The sequence below is a fragment of the Balaenoptera ricei genome, chromosome 7 (assembly GCF_028023285.1).
Source record: "Balaenoptera ricei isolate mBalRic1 chromosome 7, mBalRic1.hap2, whole genome shotgun sequence".
Taxonomy (NCBI): Eukaryota; Metazoa; Chordata; class Mammalia; order Artiodactyla; family Balaenopteridae; genus Balaenoptera; species Balaenoptera ricei.
Window position 1 is genome coordinate 9,051,139 of NC_082645.1, and position 24,771 is coordinate 9,075,909.

At 47.1% G+C, this 24,771-nt stretch overlaps 1 protein-coding gene and 1 non-coding gene across 4 annotated transcripts in view; both read right to left on the reverse strand.

The window, feature by feature from the left end:
- The window catches only part of TFCP2L1 (transcription factor CP2 like 1), a 66,375-nt gene extending 42,800 nt beyond the window's left edge, over positions 1-23,575 (reverse strand). The window contains exons 1-3 of one of the 3 annotated variants that reach the window (XM_059927650.1): positions 23,402-23,575; positions 22,774-22,803; positions 19,745-19,896 (exon numbers count right to left, since the gene is read on the reverse strand). In XM_059927650.1, coding sequence (XP_059783633.1) covers positions 19,745-19,896; positions 22,774-22,803; positions 23,402-23,463 — 244 coding nt within the window. In that variant the 5' untranslated portion in view covers positions 23,464-23,575. The remainder of the gene's footprint in view (positions 1-19,744; positions 19,897-22,773; positions 22,804-23,401) is intronic. The other 2 variants (XM_059927652.1, XM_059927653.1) reach the window with 2 other exon arrangements.
- On the reverse strand, positions 11,042-11,114 carry TRNAE-CUC (transfer RNA glutamic acid (anticodon CUC)). The gene has a single exon. It is a non-coding gene; the product is annotated as a tRNA-Glu (tRNA).
- Positions 23,576-24,771: the final 1,196 nt, after the last annotated feature.

Below are 24,771 nucleotides of genomic sequence, written 5' to 3' on the forward strand. Positions count from 1 at the left end.
TAATTTTAAAATTAAGATTATATATGTAAAGGACCTACTGTAGAGCACAGGGAACGATGCTCACTATTTTGTAATAATCTATAAGGGAAAAGAATCTGAAGAAGAATATATATATATATATATATATATATATATATATATATATATACACACACACACACAAGAATGTATATATATGTATTACTGAATCTCTGTGCTGTACACCTGAAACTAACATGATATTGTAAATCAACTATACTTCAAAGATTATATATGTATAAAGATATATATGTAAAGATTATATATACATAAAGATTATATATGTATATAATATATATACATATTATTATATTATATATGTATATAATATACTACTATATTATATATGTATATAATATACATATATTATATGGTTATATATGTATAAAGTAAGATTATATATGTATAAAGTAAGCTACAAGGATATACTGTACACTGCAGGGAATATAGCCAATATTTTATAATAACTGTAGATGTATGAGTATAGCCTTTAAAAACTGTGAATCAGTATACTGTACACCTGTAACTTATATAATATTGTACATCAACTATACTTAAAAAAAAAGACAGTGGAAACCAAAAAAAAAAAAAAAAAATTAGGCAGATCTAGATCCACAATAGACAGAAAAAATCCAACACACACACACACACACACACACACGAGTGGGAAAAAAACAAGTCACTGAATAATATGTACACAATGATTATACTTTTATTTTAAAATGTTATAGTACGTATATCCCTATATTTGTGAGCCAAATATATGGAACTAATAATGCATAGAGAAGGACCCTTCCCTCTTAAATTATATATATCTCCAGAATTAACTAGGAGTATATTCCACGTGACTTTGAAAAAACGACACAAAGAAAAGAGGGAGTAGTGCCTCATACTGTCCCAAGCACATAATAGATGACCACGGTGACGATGGTTGGCATTTTTTTCTTCTAGCAGTAGGCTGGTACCCAAAAGCCAATCAGACAGGGGGGCATTTGGGGAAAGCAGTTCTTTGTCCCATAAACAGACCACCAGACACAGGCAGACGAGGTCAGATCCGCAGGTCTCTCTGGGCGGCCACCGGAGAACCTGCCGTCCAGGATCCCTGTGTCCATTTTGGGGGTAAGGACACCCAGGCCCAGGGAGCTGCGGATGTGCCCGAGGTGACACCGCAAGTTAGTGGCGAAGACTCGGCGGCCTGTGGCCTGGCCCAGGACGGGCGGGGGGAGGAGAGCGGGGTCAGGGCAGACACACTGGGGTAGAGTCAGACCCTCCCAAGTCCTGGGCAAGTTCTCGAACCTTTTTGTACATCACTCTCTACATGTGCAAAATGTTCTTGCAGTTTGTGGGGAGGAAATAAGATCATGCACCTGCAGCCTGGCAGGGAGGAAGGGCTCAGCAAGTGCCCATCGCGACTACCACCTCCAACCAACAAGCATAGAGCCTCCCCTGGGCCCAGCCACTGTCCTGGGTGCCGCAGGCCCTCCCCACTGCTCCAGCACTGAGCAGCCTGGCCGCCCAAGGCCATTCAAGGTCACCCAGCCCCAGGAAGCCCAGCTGGAACAAGCCCCCAGGCTACCTGACTCTCTTCCGAACCGTCTGGGGGAGGGGGTGCCCAGGGCAGACACACCCCCGCCCTGCCAGCCACCTGCCCCGGGGCCGTGCCCACTGGGTGCTCCAGCAGCGTAGCTCTGGCCAGCCAGTGGAACCAGCGCAGGGCCTCCTGCCCAGATCACCGCGTTCCCAAGAACAGGAGGCAGCTGCCCGGGCCGGCCAAGATTTACAGGTTGTTTACTTTCCAACAGTTACTGCTTTGGGTAATTAATGTCACATAAAACATAATGGAAGCCATCGTTACCTCTCAGGGAACGGACGGCTGGACGCCAGCAGTCCCAAAATAATAGCAGACGGGGAAAGCGCAAGGCCACAGTGTCTTCAGCAAGGGTGGTCTGTCTTGTCACTTGCGTACGTGTGGTCTCGGGCAAGTGTGTGACACAGAGCGCTCACACACAAGGCTTTGGTGCAAAGCCACACACCCAAGTCCTGATCCTGACGGCCCATCACCTGTGTGACCTTGAGCCTTAACCTCCTGGCAGCCACGTACAAATGCCAGGGACTAGGCCGTGCCTGGCATACAGCGCGCCCCCAATAAATACTTGGAAGACAGTAAATATGCGTGTGCCTGTACCACAGCAGAAGAGGACATCGTATCCTGGAGACCCCTTCGAGAAGGGATTGTTTCCGGGGCGCAGGGCCCGGAGAACATAAGATGCTCAGCTTGTGTTAAGCATCTTGCGGTGCCATAAGTGGGGAAACGCTCAAAAAAAGGATGGAGGGCTTCCCTGGTGGCGCAGTGGTTGAGAATCTGCCTGCCAATGCAGGGGACACGGGTTCGAGCCCTGGTCTGGGAAGATCCCACATGCCGCGGAGCAACTGGGCCCGTGCGCCACAATTACTGAGCCTGCGCGTCTGGAGCCTGTGCTCCGCAACGAGAGCAGCCGCGATAGTGAGAGGCCCGCGCACCACGATGAAGAGTGGCCCCCGCTCGCCGCAACTAGAGAAAGCCCTCGCACAGAAACGAAGCCCCAACACAGCCATAAATAAATAAATTAATTAATTAATTAATTTTTTAAAAAAAAGGATGGAGGTGTGTCACAGCATCCTAAGAGCCAGTCTGAAGGAGCTCCCAACAGCCACAACTGGAACAATTTCAGAAACAAAATAGATAACAATAGTGTTGAATTCAACACAGAGAATAAAATTAATATCCACTAGTCTATACTGATATAATAAATAAGTGAATAAATAAATTAGTGGTAGAGAAGAGAAAGCTCTTTCTTACAGTAGTGTTTCAATTACTAGATGTAGAAAGAATTATCTCCTCCTCCCCAAAATATTTATTAGTTACAAAGGGGAACATTGTAACTTTGCAGCAGAGAAGCCTGGCAGACACCACTCAATCATTAAGGTTAATGCCAACAGCAGTAAGACATGTCGGCGTCATGATCCCCCAGTATGATGCCCTGGCAAGGGCGTCACGTCACTTCAACCCCAAAATGCAATAATCTCAATATCATCATCTAAAAATATCAGACAAACCCAGATTAAGGGGCATGCTACAAAATAACCAGTGACCACTTTTTAAGCCTGAAGGTCACGGAAGAAAAAGAAAGACTGGGAAATTATCACAGATTGGAGGAGATATAACAACAAAATGCCATGTGGGATCCTGGATTGGAATCCAGAACAGAAACAGGACAATCGTGGAGGAACAGATAAAATTCAAATAAAGACACAGAAGAGGGAACAGAATCATGCCCATGCAATTGCCTAGTTTCAATCACCGTACCGTGTTTATACAAGATGTTCACGTTATGAAAAGCTGGGTAAAAGGTAAGCAGGAGTTAGCAGTAGTACTAGTTCTAATTTAGACCAAGTCTCAATTAGTCTCTCCTTGCTCCCCAAAATGCTAAGGATCCTCCAGCCCCACCCAGAACTGGGGAATGGTAGACTTGACTGGGACCCACACTCATACGCACTGCTGGCTGATTCCGAATCCGGGGTGTCTAGACCCCTAGACGCTTGATCAGCATCTTCTAAAATTGTTTGATTTGCTCTCAGTACTAGGAATGGTTATCTCTTTTCCCTGTTTCATTTTACGCTTGGTTGTTGCTGGTTCACAGGAAATTCACTACTTTTCTACACGTTGAACTTTTATCTAGCCGCCCTGCTAAACTGAATCCTTAATCTATGAAAATGAGTAACGTGAAACTGCAGATAGGCAACCCGTTACGACTTAGAAAATGGTTAACTGCATTCGGTTCAACCTAATACCATGGTCCTTGCAGCTCGATACGCAAAAGGGCAGGAGAAAAATGGGTGATGGACATAAACCGCCAGTTTTTTAAAAAGTAAAAGAAATGCAAAGGGCTTGGCTCAGTTTCACTCATTTTTTTCATGATGGAAAAGAAGGAAATGCAAATCAAAATCAGGAGCTTATTTTCTGTGTGCCTCTTAGACAAGATTCAAAAGGCTGATAATACAGAGTCCAGGTAAGGATGTGGAGAAACAGGTACCCTCCTACACAGGTGGGAGGGGAGTAAACAGGTAAGTTAGTAGCACAAAGGACAGCACAGGGTAGGAAACCAAATCTCTAAGATAAGGTCAGAACTGTGACTCACTCGGGCATCTCCCTCCGTGCTCAGCCCAGCAGGAACCGTGTGCTGTGGCTAGGGCTGTTCACAGGCTCACAGGCCCTTGATCTTGAAAGTGGGAGCCAGACCCTCCCGGTCGATCATATTCCAACCACCACCTGGCCCCCGGCAGCCCCGTTTTCAGTCTCGGCCTCTGGTACATGGAGGACACCCTGGGGCAGTCACTGTGGGGCAGACCGGGCTTGTCAGGGCAGCCCAAAGGCAGCCGAAGCCTCCCCCACAGGCCACCCAGGAGAGTGGGCACCTAGGGACCATCTCAGGGAAGTGCTCCATCCCCAGGCTCTGTTTAGAGTAGAGAAAGGGCAAGGGGCGGGCAGCCACACTGATGCAGCTCTCGGGTGAGCATCTGGTCTACCCTCCTGGAACCAGGGGATGGGCGCAGCAGCCCCTCTCGGGGGGGGGGGGGGGCGCTGAGGACCTGTGATCCAGGGGCGTCTGGTGGCTTCACCGTCTGCCCTCTGGCCATGGACACAGGGAAGCCGGTGGGCACGGACAGCATAAGGCAGACAGACCCTCAGAGCATCCTCACAGCGCTGGAGCCTCTCTGGCTTCAGTTTGCTCCTGAGACCCAGCAGCAATCCTGCCTTGAGGTCACCTGCTCTGTTGAGGCCGGCAAATGGCTGAAGAGGCCTCCATCACCCCACCCTTTATTCCATCAAAACGATAGACAATAAAAAGCGCTAGATGTGGAGAAACTGGAACCTTCCTCTACTGCTGGTACGATGTAAACTCGTGCAGCTGCCTTGGAAAATAGGACCTGGCAGGTCCTCATAAAGCTAAACGGACAGTAGCCATAGGACCCAGAAATGCTGCTCCTAAGTGCATACACGTGAGAAATGAAAACATAGGTCCACACCAAAACTTGCACCTGAAGATTCACAGTAGTACATTCATAATAGCCAAAAAAGTGGAAACCACCCAAATGTCCATCAACTAAAGAGTAAATAAAATGAGGTACGTTCACACAATGCAATATTATTCAGCAGCAGAAGGGAAGGAAGTTCTGATTCATGCTACATTGTGGCTAGCCCTTGAAATCATTATCCTAAGTAAAAGAAGTCAGTCCCACAAGACCACCCTTTGCATGATACCGATTAAATTAAATGGCAGAATAGGCAAATTTATAGATGGAAAGCAGATTAGTGGTTGCCTAGGGCTTGGAGAGTTGGGGGACGGCAGGTGAAGAGGAAGAAAACGAAGACTGACTGCTACTAGGTGCAGAGTTTCTTTTAGGGGGACAAAAATGCTCTAAAATTAGTTGTGGTGATGGTTTAACATATTTAACTGACTAAACTAAAAAACAATGAATTGTACACTTAAACAGGTATGTGAATGTATATGGTATGTGCACTGCGTTCTAAGGCAACTTTAAAAAGAGAGGGACCAGATGGAAATCCCACTCTGTCACCTGAGGCAAGTCACACAGCCTCTCCGGGCCTCTATTTACCACCTATACGATACAGGGGGGCGGGATGCGGGGTGGACAGGCTAGATCAGAGCTTCTCAAAATGTTCATAAATCACCTGGTCACTTGCAGGAAAATGCGGGATCTGATTCAGGTGTCCTGCAGCGGACCCCAGATTCTGCATTTCTAACCAGCTTTCAGGTGACACGGGTCCATGGACATTTTCAGTAGCAGGACAGCAGAGATGGCATCTCAGGCCCCCTCCAGCCCTAATACTTAGGCATCTCCTCCGGCCCACCTCTGTGAATTCCCAGAGCATGTGTGGTCTGTCCTTCCCACTCAAGACAAACAGGGTCCCCTAACCATCCAATGGAAGTGACTGGGACCTGGTCACTGGGTGGAGACCATGTGCTCTCCTCGTGAGGAAGGTCAAGAACCTCCCAAGTCTGCCTGAGCACAGAGCACCTCGCTGGGCACAAGGGAGACCCCGACCTGCAGAGCACAGAGCCATGAGTGGGGCAGGGCCCACCCTGTCCTCGCAAGGTCCGGGTCTCTCTTTCTGGAAGAGGTGGAGAACAGCAGTACCCTCAAGGCAGTGGCTCTCAAACCCAAGAATACCTAAGCATCAATCACAGGGGTGCTTGGCGAAAACGGATTCCTGCCCCTCGCAGCTCTAACACGGAAGGAAGCACACACTCCAGGAGACCCTGATGCTGGTGATCCGAGGCCCAAACACTGCCCCGGAGCCACTCTGGAGAGAAGACAGGATTGCTCTCTAAGAGACCGTCAGGAACGCACTGCACACGCTGGTAAGTCAGGTCCGCCCTCCAGACCTCTCTTTCCCCATCAGGAAAGGGGCAAAGGAGAAGGGGGGAAGGGAGGCCAGCTGTCCACCTCTGGTCTCCAACCAAGTCAACACCAATCCACCCAAACGATAGGTTTCCTTGTTGGAGGGCCTTGCAAGGAAAGAGTGTCCCATGGGGAACTGTGAGAGGGACACAGAGTCTGGAGAAGAATGAGGTAGGGACACCAGCTCTTAACTGACACAAAGAAGCATTTCCCCCTCTCCCTGTGGCCTCAACAGACTCCAGATCTGTCCAGCCCGGGGTTCACGCCTGGCCCGGGAACATTCCACCTTTCCTCTGGGCTTCTTCCTTCTCTTGGGAAAGGAAGAGGTTGGACAGATCATGGTACCTACTCGTGTACAGCAACTCCTTTAAAACAAGACACAAAACCCCTTCCTCATTCAGAGCAGAGAATCTGTACACGTTTTTTTTAATTGAAGTATAGTTGATTTACAATGTTGTGTTAGTTTCTACTGTACAGCAAAGTGATTCAGTTATACATGTATCTATTCTTTTTCAGATTCTTTTCCATTATGGTTTATTACAAAATACTGAATATAGTTCCCTGTGCTAGACAGTAGGGCCCTGGTGTTTATCTATTTTATATATAGTAGTTTGTATCTGCTAATCTCAAACTGCTAATTTATCCCTCTCCTCCCCTCCTTTCCCCTTTGGTAACCATATATTTGTTTTCTAGACACATTCTTCTAAGTAGTGATTCTAACCATAGTTCAGTGGTCCCTGAAACCTAACTCAGGAGCCGATTTACACAGAGCAAAGTGGGTCCATCTACTCCTGACCTTTCTTCCTGCTCCCCTTCCCTCCAAGCAGCCAAATTTAGTGGCAGAAGGGAAATAACACTTTTTGAGACCCACTTACAGACCTGGCACTTAAATTATCTTCCCAATGGATAAACAACAAGGTCCTACTGTATAACACAGAGAACTATATTCAATATCCTATGATAAACCATAATGGAAAAGGATATTTAAAAAAAGAATGTATATATTAATATAACTGAATCACTTTGTTGTACAGCAGTAATTAACACAACATTGTAAATCAATTACATTTCAATAAAAAAAAAAACTTAAAACTTATCTTCCCACAATGCCATACAAAGTATAACCCTTCCTACCTGTGCAGTGACCAGAGTGAAGTCAATTAAACCTGATACCACCTCCCCCAAACTGATGGTCTGTCCTGGTGGCCAGGTCCACGTTTGGTTTAGGAGTAGGACACTCAAGGCTCCAGGCAGGCAGTTGTAGCCCCCAAGCCGCTGACCAGGGGCAGACCTGCTCTGATCAGAAATGTTCCTATGAAGTTGTCCAAATTATGGGCACGAAGCGCAAGTCCATTTGATTTTCTCCTGGAAATTTTGGCATGCGCTGCTTTGACTATTTTTACAGTAAAAAGCCAAGGTCTTTATTCCCATCTTGCCACTAGGTTCTTCATGATCTTTTTTTTTTTTTCCCTTAGATTCCATATATATGTGTTAGCATACTGTATTTGTTTTTCTCTTTCTGACTTACTTCACTCTGTATGAATAAAGACACAGACCTACTAGAGAATGGACTTGAGGATATGGGGAGGGGGAAGGGTAAGATGTGACAGGGTGAGAGAGTGGCATGGACATATATACACTACCAAATGTAAAACAGATAGCTAATGGGAAGCAGCCGCATAGCACAGGGAGATCAGCTTGGTGCTTTGTGACCACCTAGAGGGGTGGGATAGGGAGGGTGGGAGGGAGGGAGACGCAAGAGGGAAGAGATATGGGAACATATGTATATGTATAACTGATTCACTTTGTTATAAAGCAGAAACTAACACACCATTGTAAAGCAATTATACTCCAATAAAGATGTTAAAAAAAAAAAAAAGCCAAGGTACTTTGCGGGGTTGGGGGAGGGTGACGGGAATCAAACTAGCCAAAAGCGCTTTTGAAGAGTGTTTCATCAGTTAGCAGATTACACTCGTTCCAGAAGCCCTCAGGTCCACTGCAGCAGGGGATAGTCCTTGGACGTTACAAACTCTGTTTCTGAATGCTTGGAGGCACTTAATAAAGATGCGACTAGGTCCACCTTTGCACCTTGACTGAGAATAGAAAGCAGGTCCCCCAAAATTTCATTCCATGGAGTGATGATGGCTCGTCTGGAAGGCCAGACACAGTCACTGGCAGAGGCATCAAAATCCTTGCAGTCACGGGACTTCCCTTAACAGTGGTTAAGACTCCACGCTCCCAGTGCAGGGGGCCTGGGTTCAATCCCTAGTCAGGGAACTAGATCTCACATGCATGCCGCAACTAAGAGTTCGCATGCCGCAACTAAGGAGCATGCCTGCTGCAACTAAGACCCAGTGCAACCGAAGAAATGAATAAATAAATATTAAAAGAAATACCCTTCCAGTCGCAAGTGACTGGGGCCCAGAACGTCATAAAGATGTCTCGGAAGAACGTAGAACGTATTCTAAAGGGACGGAAAGGATGGGAGAGAGGAAAAAACACAGAAAGAGCTGGAAAACTTCACACAAAGGGAACAGGAGGGCAATGATACAGCAAGTCAGCTAAAACCTCTAAAGATGATAACCTCACCTGCTCTCTTGAGAGATTACATGAATGATGGCAACTTGGCATCAGCCAAAAGAGTGAGTCAGAAAACGCAGACCAAGGTCATCAGTCACAGGTCATTCTGAAGAGACTCAGTGATGCTATTAACTTAAATATTTCCTTAAAAAAATCTTGAGAGGGGTTTCCCTGGTGGCGCAGTGGTTGAGAATCCTCCTGCCAATGCAGGGGACACAGGTTCGATCCCTGGTCCAGGAAGATCCCCCATGCCACGGAGCAACTAGGCCCGTGAGCCACAATTACTGAGCCTGCGCCCTAGGGCCCGTGAGCCACAACTACTGAGCCCACGTGCAGCAACTACTGAAGCCTGCGCGCCTGGAGACCATGCTCCACAACAAGAGAAGCCACCGCAATGAGAAGCCCGCGCACCGCAATGAAGAGTAGCCCCCGCTCACTGCAACCAGAGAGAAAGCCCGTGAATAGCAACAAAGACCCAACGCAGCCAAAAATTAATTAATTAATTTTAAAAAAGAATATATGTATATATATGTACAGCTGAATCACTTTACTGTACAGCAGAAATTAACACATTGTAAATCAACTATACTTCAATTAGGAAAAAAAAGGAAAGAGAGTTTGTTGAGGGTTGTATAGCCTGAGAGAAAGCTCAATCTGAAGGGGGGAAAACACTCACAAGTGAAAATGGCTGACTTAGAATGAGAAATCCAGGGAATTCCCTGGCGATCCAGGGTTAGGACTCTGCGTTCTCACTGCCAAGGGTGTGGGTTCAACCCCTGGTCGGGGAACTAAGATTCCACAAGCTGCGCGACAAGGCCAAAAGAAATTTAAAGAAAAGAATAGGAAATCCAGCTTTTCCCAAGTGGCCCCCTTGTGCGTGTAACTCAACCTGCAGCCCAAGGCAGTGCCCAAGAAGGTCAGGTAATTTTAAATGAACCATGTGTTTCTGATGCTTTGACATCTGGAGCCCTGTGAACCCTGGGTAGGCAGCCCCTCCCAGGGCTGGCCAATTCTCAGGGATAGTAAATGACTAGCCTAGAGGATGCTTTTCATATGCAAACTAACCTAGAGTTCACACTCTAGCCCATCCCCTGCTCTATCAGGTTTTCCCAGCACGTCACGCTCCAGGCCACCAGCCCCCTGCCCTAATCACTCCAGAGCTGGGTGGGTACCAGACACCCAGGGACGGCCTTTCTGCCCCAGAGCCAATCCTAAACCTGCTTTCTCTGCCTCACCCATTCCTTCCCCTAGAGACCACCAGAAAGGGTCTTGCCCAGATTCTCCCCTCATTCCCTCTGCCTCCTGACTGACCCTGGTGCTTCTCCCTAAGGCCTTTCACTCCAGAACCGTGAGTAACAAACTGTCTTTTTCATGGTAATGTCTCCTTATCTTTTGGCCTCACAATGCCTGAAAAATAATAAAACCTCCATTGAAAACAGATCGGGACATCCCTGCATCATCAGGTCCCCAGGGGAGCAAAAGAAAAAGCACAATGATTCAGGATAATGTGGAGGCTGGATTCAGATTTACAGCAGCCAACCTCTGAACACGTACCAGCACGGCAGGACAGCTGATGTGTCTTCTCTTTAAATTAATCCTGATGGAGGCCAACTCCATTTAATGCGTTGCTTCATCGATGCTACATTTGTTCTCATATTATAATTTCTAATATAGTGTTTCTGGAGGTCAGTGAAGAAATGTTGCCTGCCATCAGTAAACAAAGGATGTTGCGGCCTCAGCCGCTGCAGTCACCCCCCAATGACGCACCCCGAGGAGACTCAGGATGAGAAAGTATAGGATACTGACCCTAGGTAGCTAAGGTGCATACCAAAGGAATGATTTCAATCAGCCCAGACTCTTGCATCTTCCCGTACATAGAAAAGCGTTAAATTCCTTACCTTGAGCTGTCTGGTTTTCTTTAATTTTTAACGTAATTTTTTTTTTTTTTTCCTGCACCACACAGCTTGCGGGATCTCAGTTCCCTGACCAGGGATGGAACCTGGGGCCCTGGCAGTGAGAGCGCCAAGTCCTAACCACTGGACCACCAGGGAATTCCCTTACATAATTCTTAAGAATATGTCATTCCTAGTTCATTGGACCCCGTGGAATTAGATTGTCTAAGTATTCTATCTTAATTTAATTAAATGGTCCACCATTGCTTAAAGCACAACTGACATTTGACACGACCAGGAGACCTTTGAAACATTAAAAAATCATTTCTCTACGCTGAGCTGTGATAAGAAATCTGTACAAGGAAGCTCCTATTTATTTCAATAAATGTTGGTCTTAAAAACAAAGAAAAAAGGACTTCCCTGGTGGCACAGTGGTTAAGAATCCACCTGCTAATGCAGGGGACACGGGTTCGAGCTTTGGTCCAGGAGGATCCCACATGCCATGGAGCAACTAAGCCCGTGTGCCACAACTGTTGAGCCTGTGCTCTAGAGCCCATGAGCCACAACTACTGAGCCCTCGTGCCACAACTACTGAAGCCTGCGTGCCTAGAGCCCGTGCTCCCCAACAAGAGAAGCCACCACAACGAGAAGCCCGCGCACTGCAATGAAGAGTAGCCCCCGCTCACCGCAACTAGAGAAAGCCCGCACGCAGCAACAAAGACCCAACACAGCCAAAAATAAAATAAATTAATTAATTTAAAAAATATATATATATGTTAAAAAAGAAAAAGAAAAACATGATTAAAAAAAAAAAAACCAAAGAAGTAAATAAACCAAATCAACAACCAAAACCCTAGCTCACTTCTTAGTATTTTATTAGCTGATTAATTCATAAATGAATTATGAGGAGTTGACATTTGGGAAAACATTTGTTCCTTAATTTCTGGGTTTTTTATTTAAGCTTTGTTGTGTGGTTTATAAAATTCTTTGCTGAGGAAACATTTCCAAATTTTATGGAGCCAAAATAAAGTATCCTTGCACAGCAAAAACAAACAACAATAACCAATACCTCAGTTAATTCTCAAGACAACACCTGAAGTTGTTCTGTATTTTACAGAAAACACAGTTGACAGGTTTGGTAACTTGGGAAAGAACAGAGAGCCAGGAATTGAAACATGGGTGTATCCAGCTCCAAAATTCCTGGCTTTCAATCTGCCACCAAGTTTCTAAGAACGGATAATTAACAGCGTTATCCAAATTGGTGTTACCAACAAAGAGAAAGGTTTTTTTGTTTTGTTTTGTTAATTTAATAGCACATGCTGAATATCCTTCATGGATATACATAAGGATCTACTTCATGCTTTTTAATGGCTGCATATTCTACCAAATGAAAGTTCCCTGTTCAATAAGTTATTTTGGGGCAATATGATGGTCATTTGGAAAGTAACAGAGTTGGATTCCCACTTCATTCCTTCCATACCAAAATAAGTGCCAAAGTGTGAAAGACCCAGGTTTGGCGGCAGGGGTGGGGGTGGGGGGGACAACATTTCTAAAAAACAGGTGAATAAAAAAATTTTTTTTTGATTTTTTAAAAAATGGAATTCCCTGGAGGTCCAGTAGTTAGGACTCGGTGGTGCTCTCAGTGCTGGGACTGGGGTTCGATCTCTGGTCAGGGAACTAAGATCCTGCAAGCCGCACAGTGTGGCCAAAAATTTTTTTAAATTAAAAAAAAAAATTTTTTTTAATTTAAAAGTAAAAAAATAAAAACAGGTGAATACTATTAAGATCTTAAAGTGGAGAAGGCCTTTCCCAAATGGGACGTGAAACATTAAAATCCAATAAGCCTGATCACATAAAAATTCATTAAAACTTTTATTATGTAAAATAAAGAACAAGCAAACAAATGAAAGAAAAATGAATAAAATATATGAAAGCGTGGGAAAATATTTCTAACACATTATCCCACACATGCAAAGAGCCCTTACAAATAAATAAAAAAGGATGAAAAATCCCACTTGAAAAATGGGTAAATCAGATGAAAGGCAAACAAGCATAGAAACAATCAAATCAAATATGAGAAAATACTCAGCATCATTGAGGAAGTGAGGAAGGTATTGAGGAATACCTTATATTTTCCCCGCTAATTAACAAAGGTTAAAAAGTGTTGGCAAAAGGATAGAAAAATAGACATTCTCCATTCATTCAAAGAAGTTTTGTGAGCCAGGCACTGTATTAGGACTAGCAGTGAACAAGATACCCAGGTCTCTGCCCTCGGGGAGTTTATGTTCCAGGTGTGTAGGGATGGAGGAGCAATGGTAAATGAGGAGGAAATAAACAATTATTCAGATAGTTATCGTTCGTAAAACTACAAATTGGTGCAACTCCATTGACTCCATTGCTTGGCAATATGGCAGATGCTACCACAATGTTGTGCCGGCCATTCTATTTCTAGATATTTATTCTACAGATATTCTCACTCCTGTTTAAGCACAAAGATACGTGTACATGGATGATCACTGGAGTGCTGGGTGTAATTATGAAAAAAAGGGAAACAAGCCTAATGTTCCTCAAAAGAACAAATTACACAACATCCATACAATGGATCACAATGTAACCAGTAAAGATCAGCTTTTTTGTTTGTTTGTTTTTAATGTACCCACATGGAAAGACTTTGAGGATACACTGTTTTGGGGGGGGGGGGGAACCAAGTTGCTAAAACAGTACACATAATATTATCTCATTTCTCTTACAGAGACACACATTCCTATAAGTGCATATGTATGTGTGCCTATATAATTAGACATACATGGGTTAATGTATGACTAAGAAAAATCTGGAAAGTGGGATTATGGGAAGCTTTTTAGAGTACAAATTTCTGTACAGTTTGGCTATTCTGTCTAACAAGAAGTATGTGCTACTTTTACATTCAAAGAATAAGGGAGAAAGCATTAAAAAAAAAAAAAAGTAATGTATTGAAGGGTCATTTGGTTTCCTCAGTTTATATTCCCAAACTTCAGGCTAAAAATTAATCTGGAAAGAAAAGTTCAGCTAAGGAGGAAGGATAACAAACAAAGTAACTAATCCTTTGCCTCATTCCTTAAATTCAAAGTCACTGATATAATTGGGGAGAGGGGAAACTATGTGGTGTACCATTTGCCGGACATTTGTTCTTCACTTAATTTTCAAGGCAACGCACAAAATGGGACCCGGCTCAATTCCACAGGTGAGGAACCCGAGGATTTCAGAGGTTAAGTGATCCCCCTAGAGCAGAAGCTGCCTCAGTTCTAGGATCTGGGAAAACAAGACTTCCCGCTGGGCTTTCTTATCTCCTGACCATTCCCTCAGGTCACGGTGGGTGGAGAGCCTGAGGGGCGGGGGTGGAGCAGGAGAAACTGATCATGGGGTTTTTGGTGTTGTTCCAGGAAGCATTTTCTCCCGGCTCCATTTCGGCTCCTTCCTGGGCTTCTCCCCTGCAAGGCTCCTACGCGCCCCCTCAGAGCTGCACCAGGCATTTCAGGCAGCAGGCATGGCTCCTGGAAGTGCCAGCCTAGAATCCTGCCTGTGGGGAGCCCTAGGAAAAGTGGGTGCCTGCCCCTCCCAGAATTCCCTTTACGGTCGCATCAGTGCTCAACCACTCCCCCCAAGTGTGCCTGAGTTCACCTCTCTCGGCCTGTAAAATGGGAATAATACATTTTAGGGGAATTACTCAAAAGAGAATACCAGAAAGTGCTTTGGGAATTCTAAAGGCTAGGGTCCTCACCTCGCAATTAGAGTAATCCCTACCTAACACAACAACTCACATCTTGTAGGAGTCCAGAGCTTTCTGTGATCACAATTTTAAAGACAGTATTTTAACATCCTGCATAGGAATGTCTCCTGCAGGTTATGTCTATTATCTGGTGGTACAGTGAATGAAAAACTAACAGAAAAGGTCAGCAGGCCTTCCTGCCTTTAACCTATTCCAAAGCGACCACCTTTCAGTTCTAAGAGGTACAATTCTTAGTTCTAGAACCAACCCTGTGTTAATCTTTCAATTAGGAAAAGAAAGGATTAAAGCAGCAAAAAATAAAATAAAATACATCAAGGTCCCAATTTGATGACCATGTTAACTTCCTAATAGGACTAGGGGGAAACATGTATCCACTTTACTATTAATAATAGCTAATATGTGAGTTCATATAAAGTGCCAGACACTGTTTTCAGTGCTCTGCCCGCATTAACTAACTCATTTTAGCTACATAGTAGCACATACTTGGTAGGGATTCTATTTCCTTCCTTTTACACACGAGGAGTTGCAAGCACTGGGAGGTTGTTTAAATGACCTGCCCAGGGCGGGCTGCCCAATAGCACAGCCTCAGCAAGGCAGCAGGAGATCTTGGCTATCTGGTCTACCTCTCCAGCCATATATCATTCATACCCCTCCTCATGTTCCAAACCCTAGTCATACTGAATCGCTTAGGATTCTTCATAAACAGCGTGCTTAAATGCACCCACACCCTGCCCGTTCTTGCCTTTGCACGTGGCTTTTCTCTCTCTCACTGAACCATCCTCTCTTTCCAACGGACAGGAAGTTTTATTCCATGAATGAATGAACGTAAGACTGTTGGAAAAATCCATCACTATATTTAAGATCGAAGAGTTGCTTTGGTAGGAAATTCCAAAGTTTTCTCCATAACGAGCCATTCTTGCAAAGCTGTTCTTATCTCAAAGCCAGAATTGCCTACACAGATTGCCTGGGGTCCTCTTTCTTCTGATCTCCCTGACTCTCCCACCACCTTACCTACTTCATCCCTTCCCTCCGGCTACAGCCTTCGGGAAAGATGTCTCCACAGTGACCTTCGACCACTGACAAAGAGATTGGCCTGGGAGTTTGCAGACCTCCATTCAACAGCTGTCTACCCCTTCTCCTTAGGACTCCATTTCAGGGGAAGTGCACGTACTTTGATTCTCAAACCATTTTCACTGTATCCAAAACTAGCCGTTGGGCTTGGTGATAAGACACCCACAAGGAATACACCTTATCCAAGCCATGATGTGAGGGCATTGGTCTGACACTGCACTGAAAAATGAGCATCCAATGGTTTAAATGACTTTTTCATTTACAGATCCAGCATCCCCTCCATGTCTTCGGAGAACCTTAAACACATCATTACAAGAAAGAAGACATGGGATGGCCTCAGAGAAATAGTGCCCTAAACATCATACAGCCAATGCAATAAACATTAAACACTTAATAGCAAACTTTTTAATTAAACAGAAAGGTTCTGACTGTTGACTGATATGTCAAAGCTCCTTTTTTTTTTAAACTGATGCTTATTTGTCATATGACATAGGCATAGAAGCTACTTTAAATAAGGTATATTGAAAAGATATCCAGTACAGCATTACTGATAATAGCAACAAAAAACAAAAAGAGAGAGAAAAAAGTGAAATGGAAATAAAATAAATCATGCTTATTTTTAAATTTTCTGAATATTTACAGAGCATCTACTATCAAGGCACCAAGCTTAACGCTGGGGATACAATGTTAAAAACATAGATATGGCTATGCCCTCACAGAGCTTCCATTCTATTATGGGAGACAGGCACTCAAGTAATTACATTGTATATTTCATCCCAGCAGTTATGACAATAATCAGTCTTAAATAATAAGAGAAAATAGTGAAATATTATGCAGACATTTTAAATGATGTCTAAGAGGCTTTACAATAGAAAATATTACAAGAATAGTATTTAATAAAAGTAAGAAACAACTTTATAAAGTATATGATCTCATAAATGTTTTTTTAAAAAGTATAGAAGGAAGATTCAATGGTTGTAAAATCCATCTGTAAGAATAGGTGACTAAGAATGGCTAAGAAGAATGATAAAAGGAACTTCTACTCCCAGAAAGGGAAACATACGTCCAAGCTACAATTAGTTCAACTAGAAATGGGGCAACAATCAGGTGTACAGGACAAACATCTACACAAGTGTCTGTTTCTGGACCAATAGTTTAGAATATAGCTTTTTAAATGTTTCGAAAGTGGCATTTAAACCAGTGAGAATAAGAGGTAAACTAGGCATTAACTAGTAGGTCAACTATTTAGAAAAATAAGTAAACTTAGACTTTTACATCACGTCACAAAACTCCAAATGTAACGTACGAAAGTATAAATCCCACTGGTAAAGCTGGGAGAAAAAAAGAAATACATATATTTTATATAGTAATAATCCAAAATCATCATTAAATGACTAATTATTGTTTCCAAAAGAATTCCAAGCACATTGCAATGTTAAAATTTAGAAACCATTACATGAACTTTAGGAAACCACTAAGCTGATTTTGGGGTGGGCAGGCATTCTAAACATAAAAGAAAAATCATTTTAGAAAACTGAAAGACTTGACAATAGATGCTGAAAGTCAATTTCTATCCATGACATACATCTCACACCATAAATACAGTTATCACAAAATAAATATGGTTAAATGGCCAGGGAAAAAATTGTTTCCAATATATGGCAGCTAAAAGGTTAATATTCTTCATATAGGGTATGCTCTTACAATCCGTGAGATGGAACCATCCCAATAAGAAATGTGCAAAGAACATGAATTTAACTGATGGAGAAATTTAAAAGACCAATAAATATATTTTAAATATTCAACCACATTAGCAATGAGGTTACATTTAAATGCTAGTTTAAGATTAAGCCCTGTGGGGACTTCCCTGGTGGCACAGTGGTTAAGAATCTGCCTGCCAATGCAGGGGGCACGGGTTCAATCCCTGGTCTGGGAAGATCCCAGATGCTGCAGCGCAACTAAGCCCGTGCACCACAACTACTGAGCCTGCGCTCTAGAGCTTGCGAGCCACAACTACTGAGCCCGTGTGCCACGACTACTGAGCCCGTGTGCCATGACTACTGAGCCCGTGCGCCTAGAGCCTGTGCTCCGCAACAAGAGAAGCCACCGCAGTGAGACACCCGCGCACCGCAACGAAGAGTAGCCCCCGCTCTCCGCAGCTAGAGAAAGCCCACGCGCAGCAGCAAAGACCCGCCGTAGTCAAAAATTTAAATAAATGAATTTATTTTAAAAAATTAATCAGGAACATATAACTTAAAAAAAGACCTAAAGCAAATACACTAAATTAACACAGGAGCAACTCTTTTTGCCTCTTTTATCTTCTCTATATTAGCAAAGGATAACTCTTTTAAAAAGACCTAGTGTGTTGACTGCCAAACATTGTTGAAAGTTGACTGAAAGAAAGGAGGGATGGGGTGGAGGGAAGGTAGGTGGGGCAGTCAAAGGCCTTACGGATGGGGGAGGGGGGGAGGCGGGCGCACTGGGCCAGCAGCTGGGCCAGCAGGGCCTCTGACCCCAGGATGGGCCAGGAACAAGAACCCCGCCAGACCTCAGCTCTCTGTAAACCTCACCCAGTTTCTTCATGCTGCACTTAGGCAAGAGAGCAGAGGCCCAGAGGGGAAAACCACTGCTCCAAGATATACAAGTTGGTAGCGTTTGACCTTGTGTGAAAGAGAAAGGAAAATGGCCAAAGCCTTTCCCTAAACAAGCACAGACACACGGAGGCGTTCTTCCACACGGCCAGCTCACCTGCCGTCAGCGGTCACCAGCCTCAGCAGATGGAACATAGATCGCAGGGCCTGAGCCAGGCACCCACAGCTGACCGAGCTTGGCTTGGCAACCAGCTGAGGCCCCAGAGCCACCCCCAGGGATAAGCATGCCCTTGCCCTGGCCACATCCAGAGGCCAAAGCTGAGCCACCTGCTGATTCTGAGCTGGTTCCTGGCCCAGAAGCTGGCAAGCTGAGCTGTCAGAGGTAAGCCTGATGGTCAGGCTGGACTTCCACCCCCGGCTGGCTCCCCAGATGGGGAAGCCAGAGCTCTGCAGAAAGGAGGCCGCCCGTGGAAGATAAACTGCAACCACACTGCCATCCCCTGCCCTTCCAGAAAGTACTGCATCCCCCTGCCCCTTGGCTCTGCTCACTTTAAACACAGGGGCAACTAATCCACTGGATGCCAGGGCGTCTGAGGTGACCCAGAGGGGAAGGGCAATAAACACAGGCACATAGCATATAGAAACCACAAAAACACCACCGGTTAGGCCACTGGTCCACGGGTCCTGATAAAGGACATGAGAAATGGAACAGGCACTTCACGCGCCTTCATCCTCTCAAACCTCACAAAATGACACTTCTCATTTCACACGTGAACACACTGAGGCTCAGAGGAAAAGCCATAGAGCTGGGAAGCACTGGGGCTGGAAAGCAAAGTCAAAAGCCCGTGCCATTTCTCCCAGGACACGGTGAGCACGCTTGCCCCCATCGCCACAAAGGGCTCCTGCCTGGCACGTGTGGAATCCGGTCCCTGGGCTGCGTTAGGATGGGCCTTCCCATCACTGCCGGGTGCAGCTCCAGAAAGGGCGGCTGACCTTGTATACCAAAGGTGCTCAATCTATGTCTGGGAAAGGACACCAGGTGTGGTCGCAGCAAGTAGTAATTGTAAGTATGGTTGCCAATCACTGAGTATCATCTGCTCCCTGGAGGGCCCATACGAGGAATGTGAACCTTCACTCATTTGGCCTGAGTGCAACATAGCTGATGTGTCCATTTCTCAGATGAAAACGCTGAGGCTCAGGAAGTCTCACAGCTAGGACACCAGAGCTCCTTTCCCGAACCCCAACTCTCCCACCCTGACAAGGTAACAGGCCCAAATGGGTCATTCAGGTCAACTCCCCACTCCTGAGCGGTCTCCCCAGGCCCCAGGCTCCACCCTGGCCCGGTGAGCCAGCACTACCTTGGTTGAGGTAGGTCAAAGTCTCTTCGTGCAGCTTCACAGCTGGGGACGTGGCGGCACACAGCACATACTGCAGGGGCGGCAGGCGGGCCTCGTTCTCGGGGGACAGCTGGGGCTCCTCCTGCTTGAAGATGGGCAGAGCGAGGACGTCGCTGCAACACAGGAGGGAGGGGTCAGGAGCAGGGTCCCCGGAGCCCATTCGCAAAGACAGGGCCAAGTGGCCAACCTTGGTGTCAAGGGCAACGCAGCCCAGCATGGTGCAGCAAGCGGGTTCAGCCTACCACACCGCATGTCACAGATACTCTAAGATGCTTTCCAACGAGGGAGACCAATCCTGGATGATTCTACTTTCACGCCATGACCTTCGAGAGATTTATTCAGGTGCCGCCTGGTTGCCATCTGCGAGAGTCTGGCTTTTAGAATAAGAACCCGAACAAAATTTTTAATCTTTTTAAATAAACTGTTCCAGTATTGGCCACTTCTCAGACCAAGACAACTTCCTGTCCTCCGGACTCTGTAAACCATGCAAATGGAGAAACTGTTTGCTTCACCCACCCAAACTGAGACAACCCTCCACCCTTCTAAAAAAAAGGACAGCTGGCCCATAAGCCCTATTTTAAGGGTCACACTAATATCTCCTAAACGCAAAACAAGAAGGACCTTGGTTTCTGTTCAGTTTTCTTATCCAAATGAAAAACACTGAGATGCTCAAAGATTCTTTTCCTCCACCTCTAAACAAAAATCCCCATCAGATCCAAAAAATCAGCCTCACATCAGCCTAGGACTGGAGAACTTGTTTCTAGATGTATTTTTTAAGTGCCTTCCCAAGGAAAAAAGAAATCCTTGAGAACATGAATGACCTGCAAGCAGGAGAGACTTGGTTAAGGTCTCTGGATTAGGAACAGATTATGGCACGGACACCGATGCCAAAAAAGTGCCCGTGCCCTTATCTTAATAACCCTCTCCCCTCTGAGCATCCTGGGTTCTGAATCAGATTCGCTGACCCCACTTCACTATATAAACAGCAGAGTCACTGCTATAATCTGCTCCTCATACAGCACCATAAACGAGTATCTCTAAAACACAGACCCGGCACACACCCCAATGTGTCGGACCAACTCTCAGAAGGAAAAGTCTGGCTTGGGGCTCACGTGGAAAACCTCCCCTGTGGGGGGCCACCCCTGCCACCATCCGCGGCCCTGGCTCTCCCACCCCACACCTTCCTTTGCCCGGACCGGGGCACACTCCCAGCCCAAGAGGTTATCTAGGAACAGGGGAGAAGCAGGTAGGCCTGCTTCCCGGGCGATTGCATAATTTTGTGTTTGCCCAGACCACGTTAAGTTAATAATCCATGGGCTGGTGCCTTTAAATTTAAAAAAAGGGAGGGATGAAGGGGAGGAGGGTGGGTAAGAGCCATCACTCAACAGTAACTTGTTTCAAGCCTGGCATCCTTATTTGCTGAGGAATAAAGTCACCAGGACATGAAACAGAAGGAGGGAAGAAGGGAGTACAGGCCACTACCTGGGAAGGTGAGACAACTTGCAGAGGTGCTGCTCAGTGAGGAGAGGACCAAAAATAAAATGCACAAACTCAACAAAAGGACAAGAGCTTCGCTCTAGAGCCAGGGGGACCAGAGGCATATTCACTGACCCTCACCTTGGCGTTCACCGAGGTCAACCTCTCCAAGGGTGAACACCCCAACTTCCAAGAAGTGAAATTAAAATAGAGTGTGGGGACTTCCCTGGCCGTCCAGTGGTTAGTACACCACACTTCCACTGCAGGGGGCGCGGGTTCAATCCCTGGTCGGGGAACTAAGATCCCGCATGCTGCTAGGTGCGGCCAAAAGAAAAAAAAAAATAGAGTGTGGACCAACATGCTTTTTTATCCATGCTCCCCAAACGACCCCAGAAGCCCATATGGCTTTATGGCACCTTTCACCCCAACTCCCACCCCACCTCAACCCACTAAATGCAATACCAAACTCCTAAAAGGTATCTGCGGTACTCCCCAAAATCCCATCTCCGGAGCAGGGGCACCTCCCACCCAAGAGGAGAATTATTCCCTAAAAGGATGACATTTTCGGTATCCAGGAAGTTTTAAATACACTCACTTCTCCACTCAGGGTCACCTCCAAACTTATTTCTAAGCTATGGCAACATACCGAATGGCCACAAACTATAAAATTCAGGCAAAATCACATCTAAAACTGCATGGTGAGGTACAATAAATGTATCCCATTGTAGCATTTCAAGTAAGCGAATAGACACAGCCTTCTGCCAGGGATTAACATCTGCCCAGTAGGGGACTTGCCTGGCGGTCCAGTGGTTAGGACTCCACGCTTCCACTGCAGGGGGCACGGGGAAGTAAGATCCCCGCAAGCCGCAAGGCATGGCCAAAAAAAAAAAAAAAATCTTCCCGGTGGGCTTAACATCCCCCAGAGCAGTCTCCCTCTGGTGACATCACCATGGTCTGCAGAGAAGCCATCAGTCCTTAATTAAGACCCTAGACTTTTGCCATCCCCTACCGCTCTGGCCCATGATAAAACACAGCAGACATATCACGTAAATCCAATCACTCCTTTGCCTTCTGGAATGGGGATGCCTTTGGGGACGACTACTGGACAAATATCTATCAAAAGCCAGGATTTCCAAATCACCTGGACTGCTAAATCTGACTTGGAACTTCTAGGGACCAAAAATAAAAATAAAATAAAGCATGCAGGACGGGCTCTCACTGTGGGGCGGTCTGTACCAGCGACTTCCCACCTAGGTCCCACAATTCACTTTCTCTGAGCTCACACCAAATGCCCTTTGGGTTAAATTAGACACATTTCATAAACTGTGACTAGGATGGAAATAAAGACAGGCTACAGCTGGTTCAGGCGAGTTCAGAAAGTGAAATGACCGCCCATTAGTACCCGGCCAGCTGCACAACAGGGAAAAACAATCCTCCAGGAACTGAAGCTAACGGAGGTGCCACTTCCTTCAAGGGGACAGGGGAGAAAACTTTGCAAGACAGGCAGGACTTACTTTTCCCTTTGAAGAGCACTAGTCAAATCCCTGCAGAAGAAGAAAGATTTCCATCAAGGGCAATCAACGTGCGGGCCTCGGGCCTACACGCGCAAGACCACCTGGTGGGAGGGGGCACCCGGTCCCTCCCAAGCCCTCGCCCGCCCCCGCCGGCCCGCGAGGCCCAGCGCAGGGCCGCGCTCGCCGCTCACTCGCCCCTCGGCCGGAGCAAGGACACTGGAGAGGACGCGAGTCCCGGAGAGGGACCGGGCGGAGAGGGGCAAAGAGCAGGGAACTAGACTCCCCGGGACAGGCTCCAGACCGACGGCAGGAAGTTTCCTCTTCTCCGACGCGAGCGGGGAGAGGAGAGACAGGGAGGCGGACGGCCCCGGAGAGGCTGCGGCCAGAGATGCGCGCTCTGCGCCCGCCGGGGTCGTCGGGGAAGCAGCCCCCGCGGGCACCAGGCTCCGCAAACCCGCCTCCCGGGGGGGTCCCCAACTCTGAGCGTCGGGTCCCGCTGGGGTCGGTCCGTCGGTGGCAGGCGGGACTCTGGGCGGCTCTCCCTCAGTCCCCCAAGGGCGGGGGCGCTCGGGACCCCCGGCCCGGCCGCCCCGCTCCCGGCCGGCGGACCTCGGCCCAAGCCCCTTACCGCAGGTAGCTGCCGGAGTTGTGCTGGTTGTAGTGCTCGGGCTGCGTGTGCCAGAACAGCATGGCTGGGGCTCCGAGCCCGGCCCGACCCAGGCGCGCGGCGGACGGGACGCGGGGCGCGCCGACCTCTCTCGGTCACCTGCCAGCAGCGCTCCCGACCGCTGGGTCCGCCCGCCCCCCGCGCATTTATGGACTGCCCGGGGGGCGGGGCCTCGGCCGGACCCGCCCCCAGGCCGCGCGGCCGGGAGATGGCTCCAGCGGCCGCCTCACCTGGTGACCCGCACGGGCGCGTCCTCCCCGGGAGCGAGCGCGCCTCCAGGGCGGCGACCACGAGCGGGCGGCGTGGCCGCGGGCGGGGGCTGAGGCCCGGGCTCCATCCCGGCCCCCGGGGGCGGGGCCCAGGTAACCATCACCGCAGCCCCGGTGTGTCACCAACGCGCCTCCTCCGCGCGCCCCCTCGCGCGGCCCCAGGGCGGGTGCCCAGGGCGGGTCCCCGGAGCGGTACCGCGGTTGGGCAGAGGCCGCTGTGAGCTTGGATGTCAGGGACCCCGACCTTGCTCTGCCTGCACCCTTACCTTGCTCTTGCTTTTTCATAGCACTGTGACACTCTCAGAAATCGTATTTTGTTTTGTTTTTTAATGTATGCTTGTGTATGGATTGTCTCCAAGAGGGCAAGGCTTGGACTCTAAATCACTGTTTTATCCCCACCGCCTAGAAAAGTGCTTGGGACATAGTGAGTGCTCAATAAATATTAGCTGAATAAATATTTTAAAAAAGAAATGCATCAAGTGAGTAATCAGAGAAGGCTTCCTAGAGGATGTGACCTTGAGCTGAGGCCTTACAGATTCAGAGGAAATGCCTCTGTGAATATCCGGAGGGAAAGTGGTTCTAGGCAGGGCAATAGTAACCAGCAAGGCCCTGCGGCTGACCTGCTTTGGCATGGCCTGGGGCTGGGTGACCCAGGGGAGAGCTTAGGAGGTGAGGCGGGCATGGTGAGTGGGGCAGATCAAAGAGGGCCTGGCAGGCCCCGGCAAAGAAGCAGCTGGGGTTTTATTCTAAGTGTGTTTTCAGCAGAGGAGTTGCGTGTATGATCTGCCTTTTGCAAAGATCAGTCTGGAAGGAGTGTGGACAGTGGGTCATGGGGGTGGGGCAGTTAGGAGGGAGTGAAGGTCAAAGAGCCATGACCCACACCCGAGTGATATTCGCACCCACCCCATCCCCACGTTGGTCCAGTGCCTGGCGCAGAAGAGCTGCGCGTTCTATCCCAGACTGGTATTCAGAGCAAATGACGTCCCCCGGAGACCGGGGCCCAGAACTCCCAGCTCCCCCAAGCATTGGGGTGAGTCAAATCCTCCCTCACTCTGCTCTCTA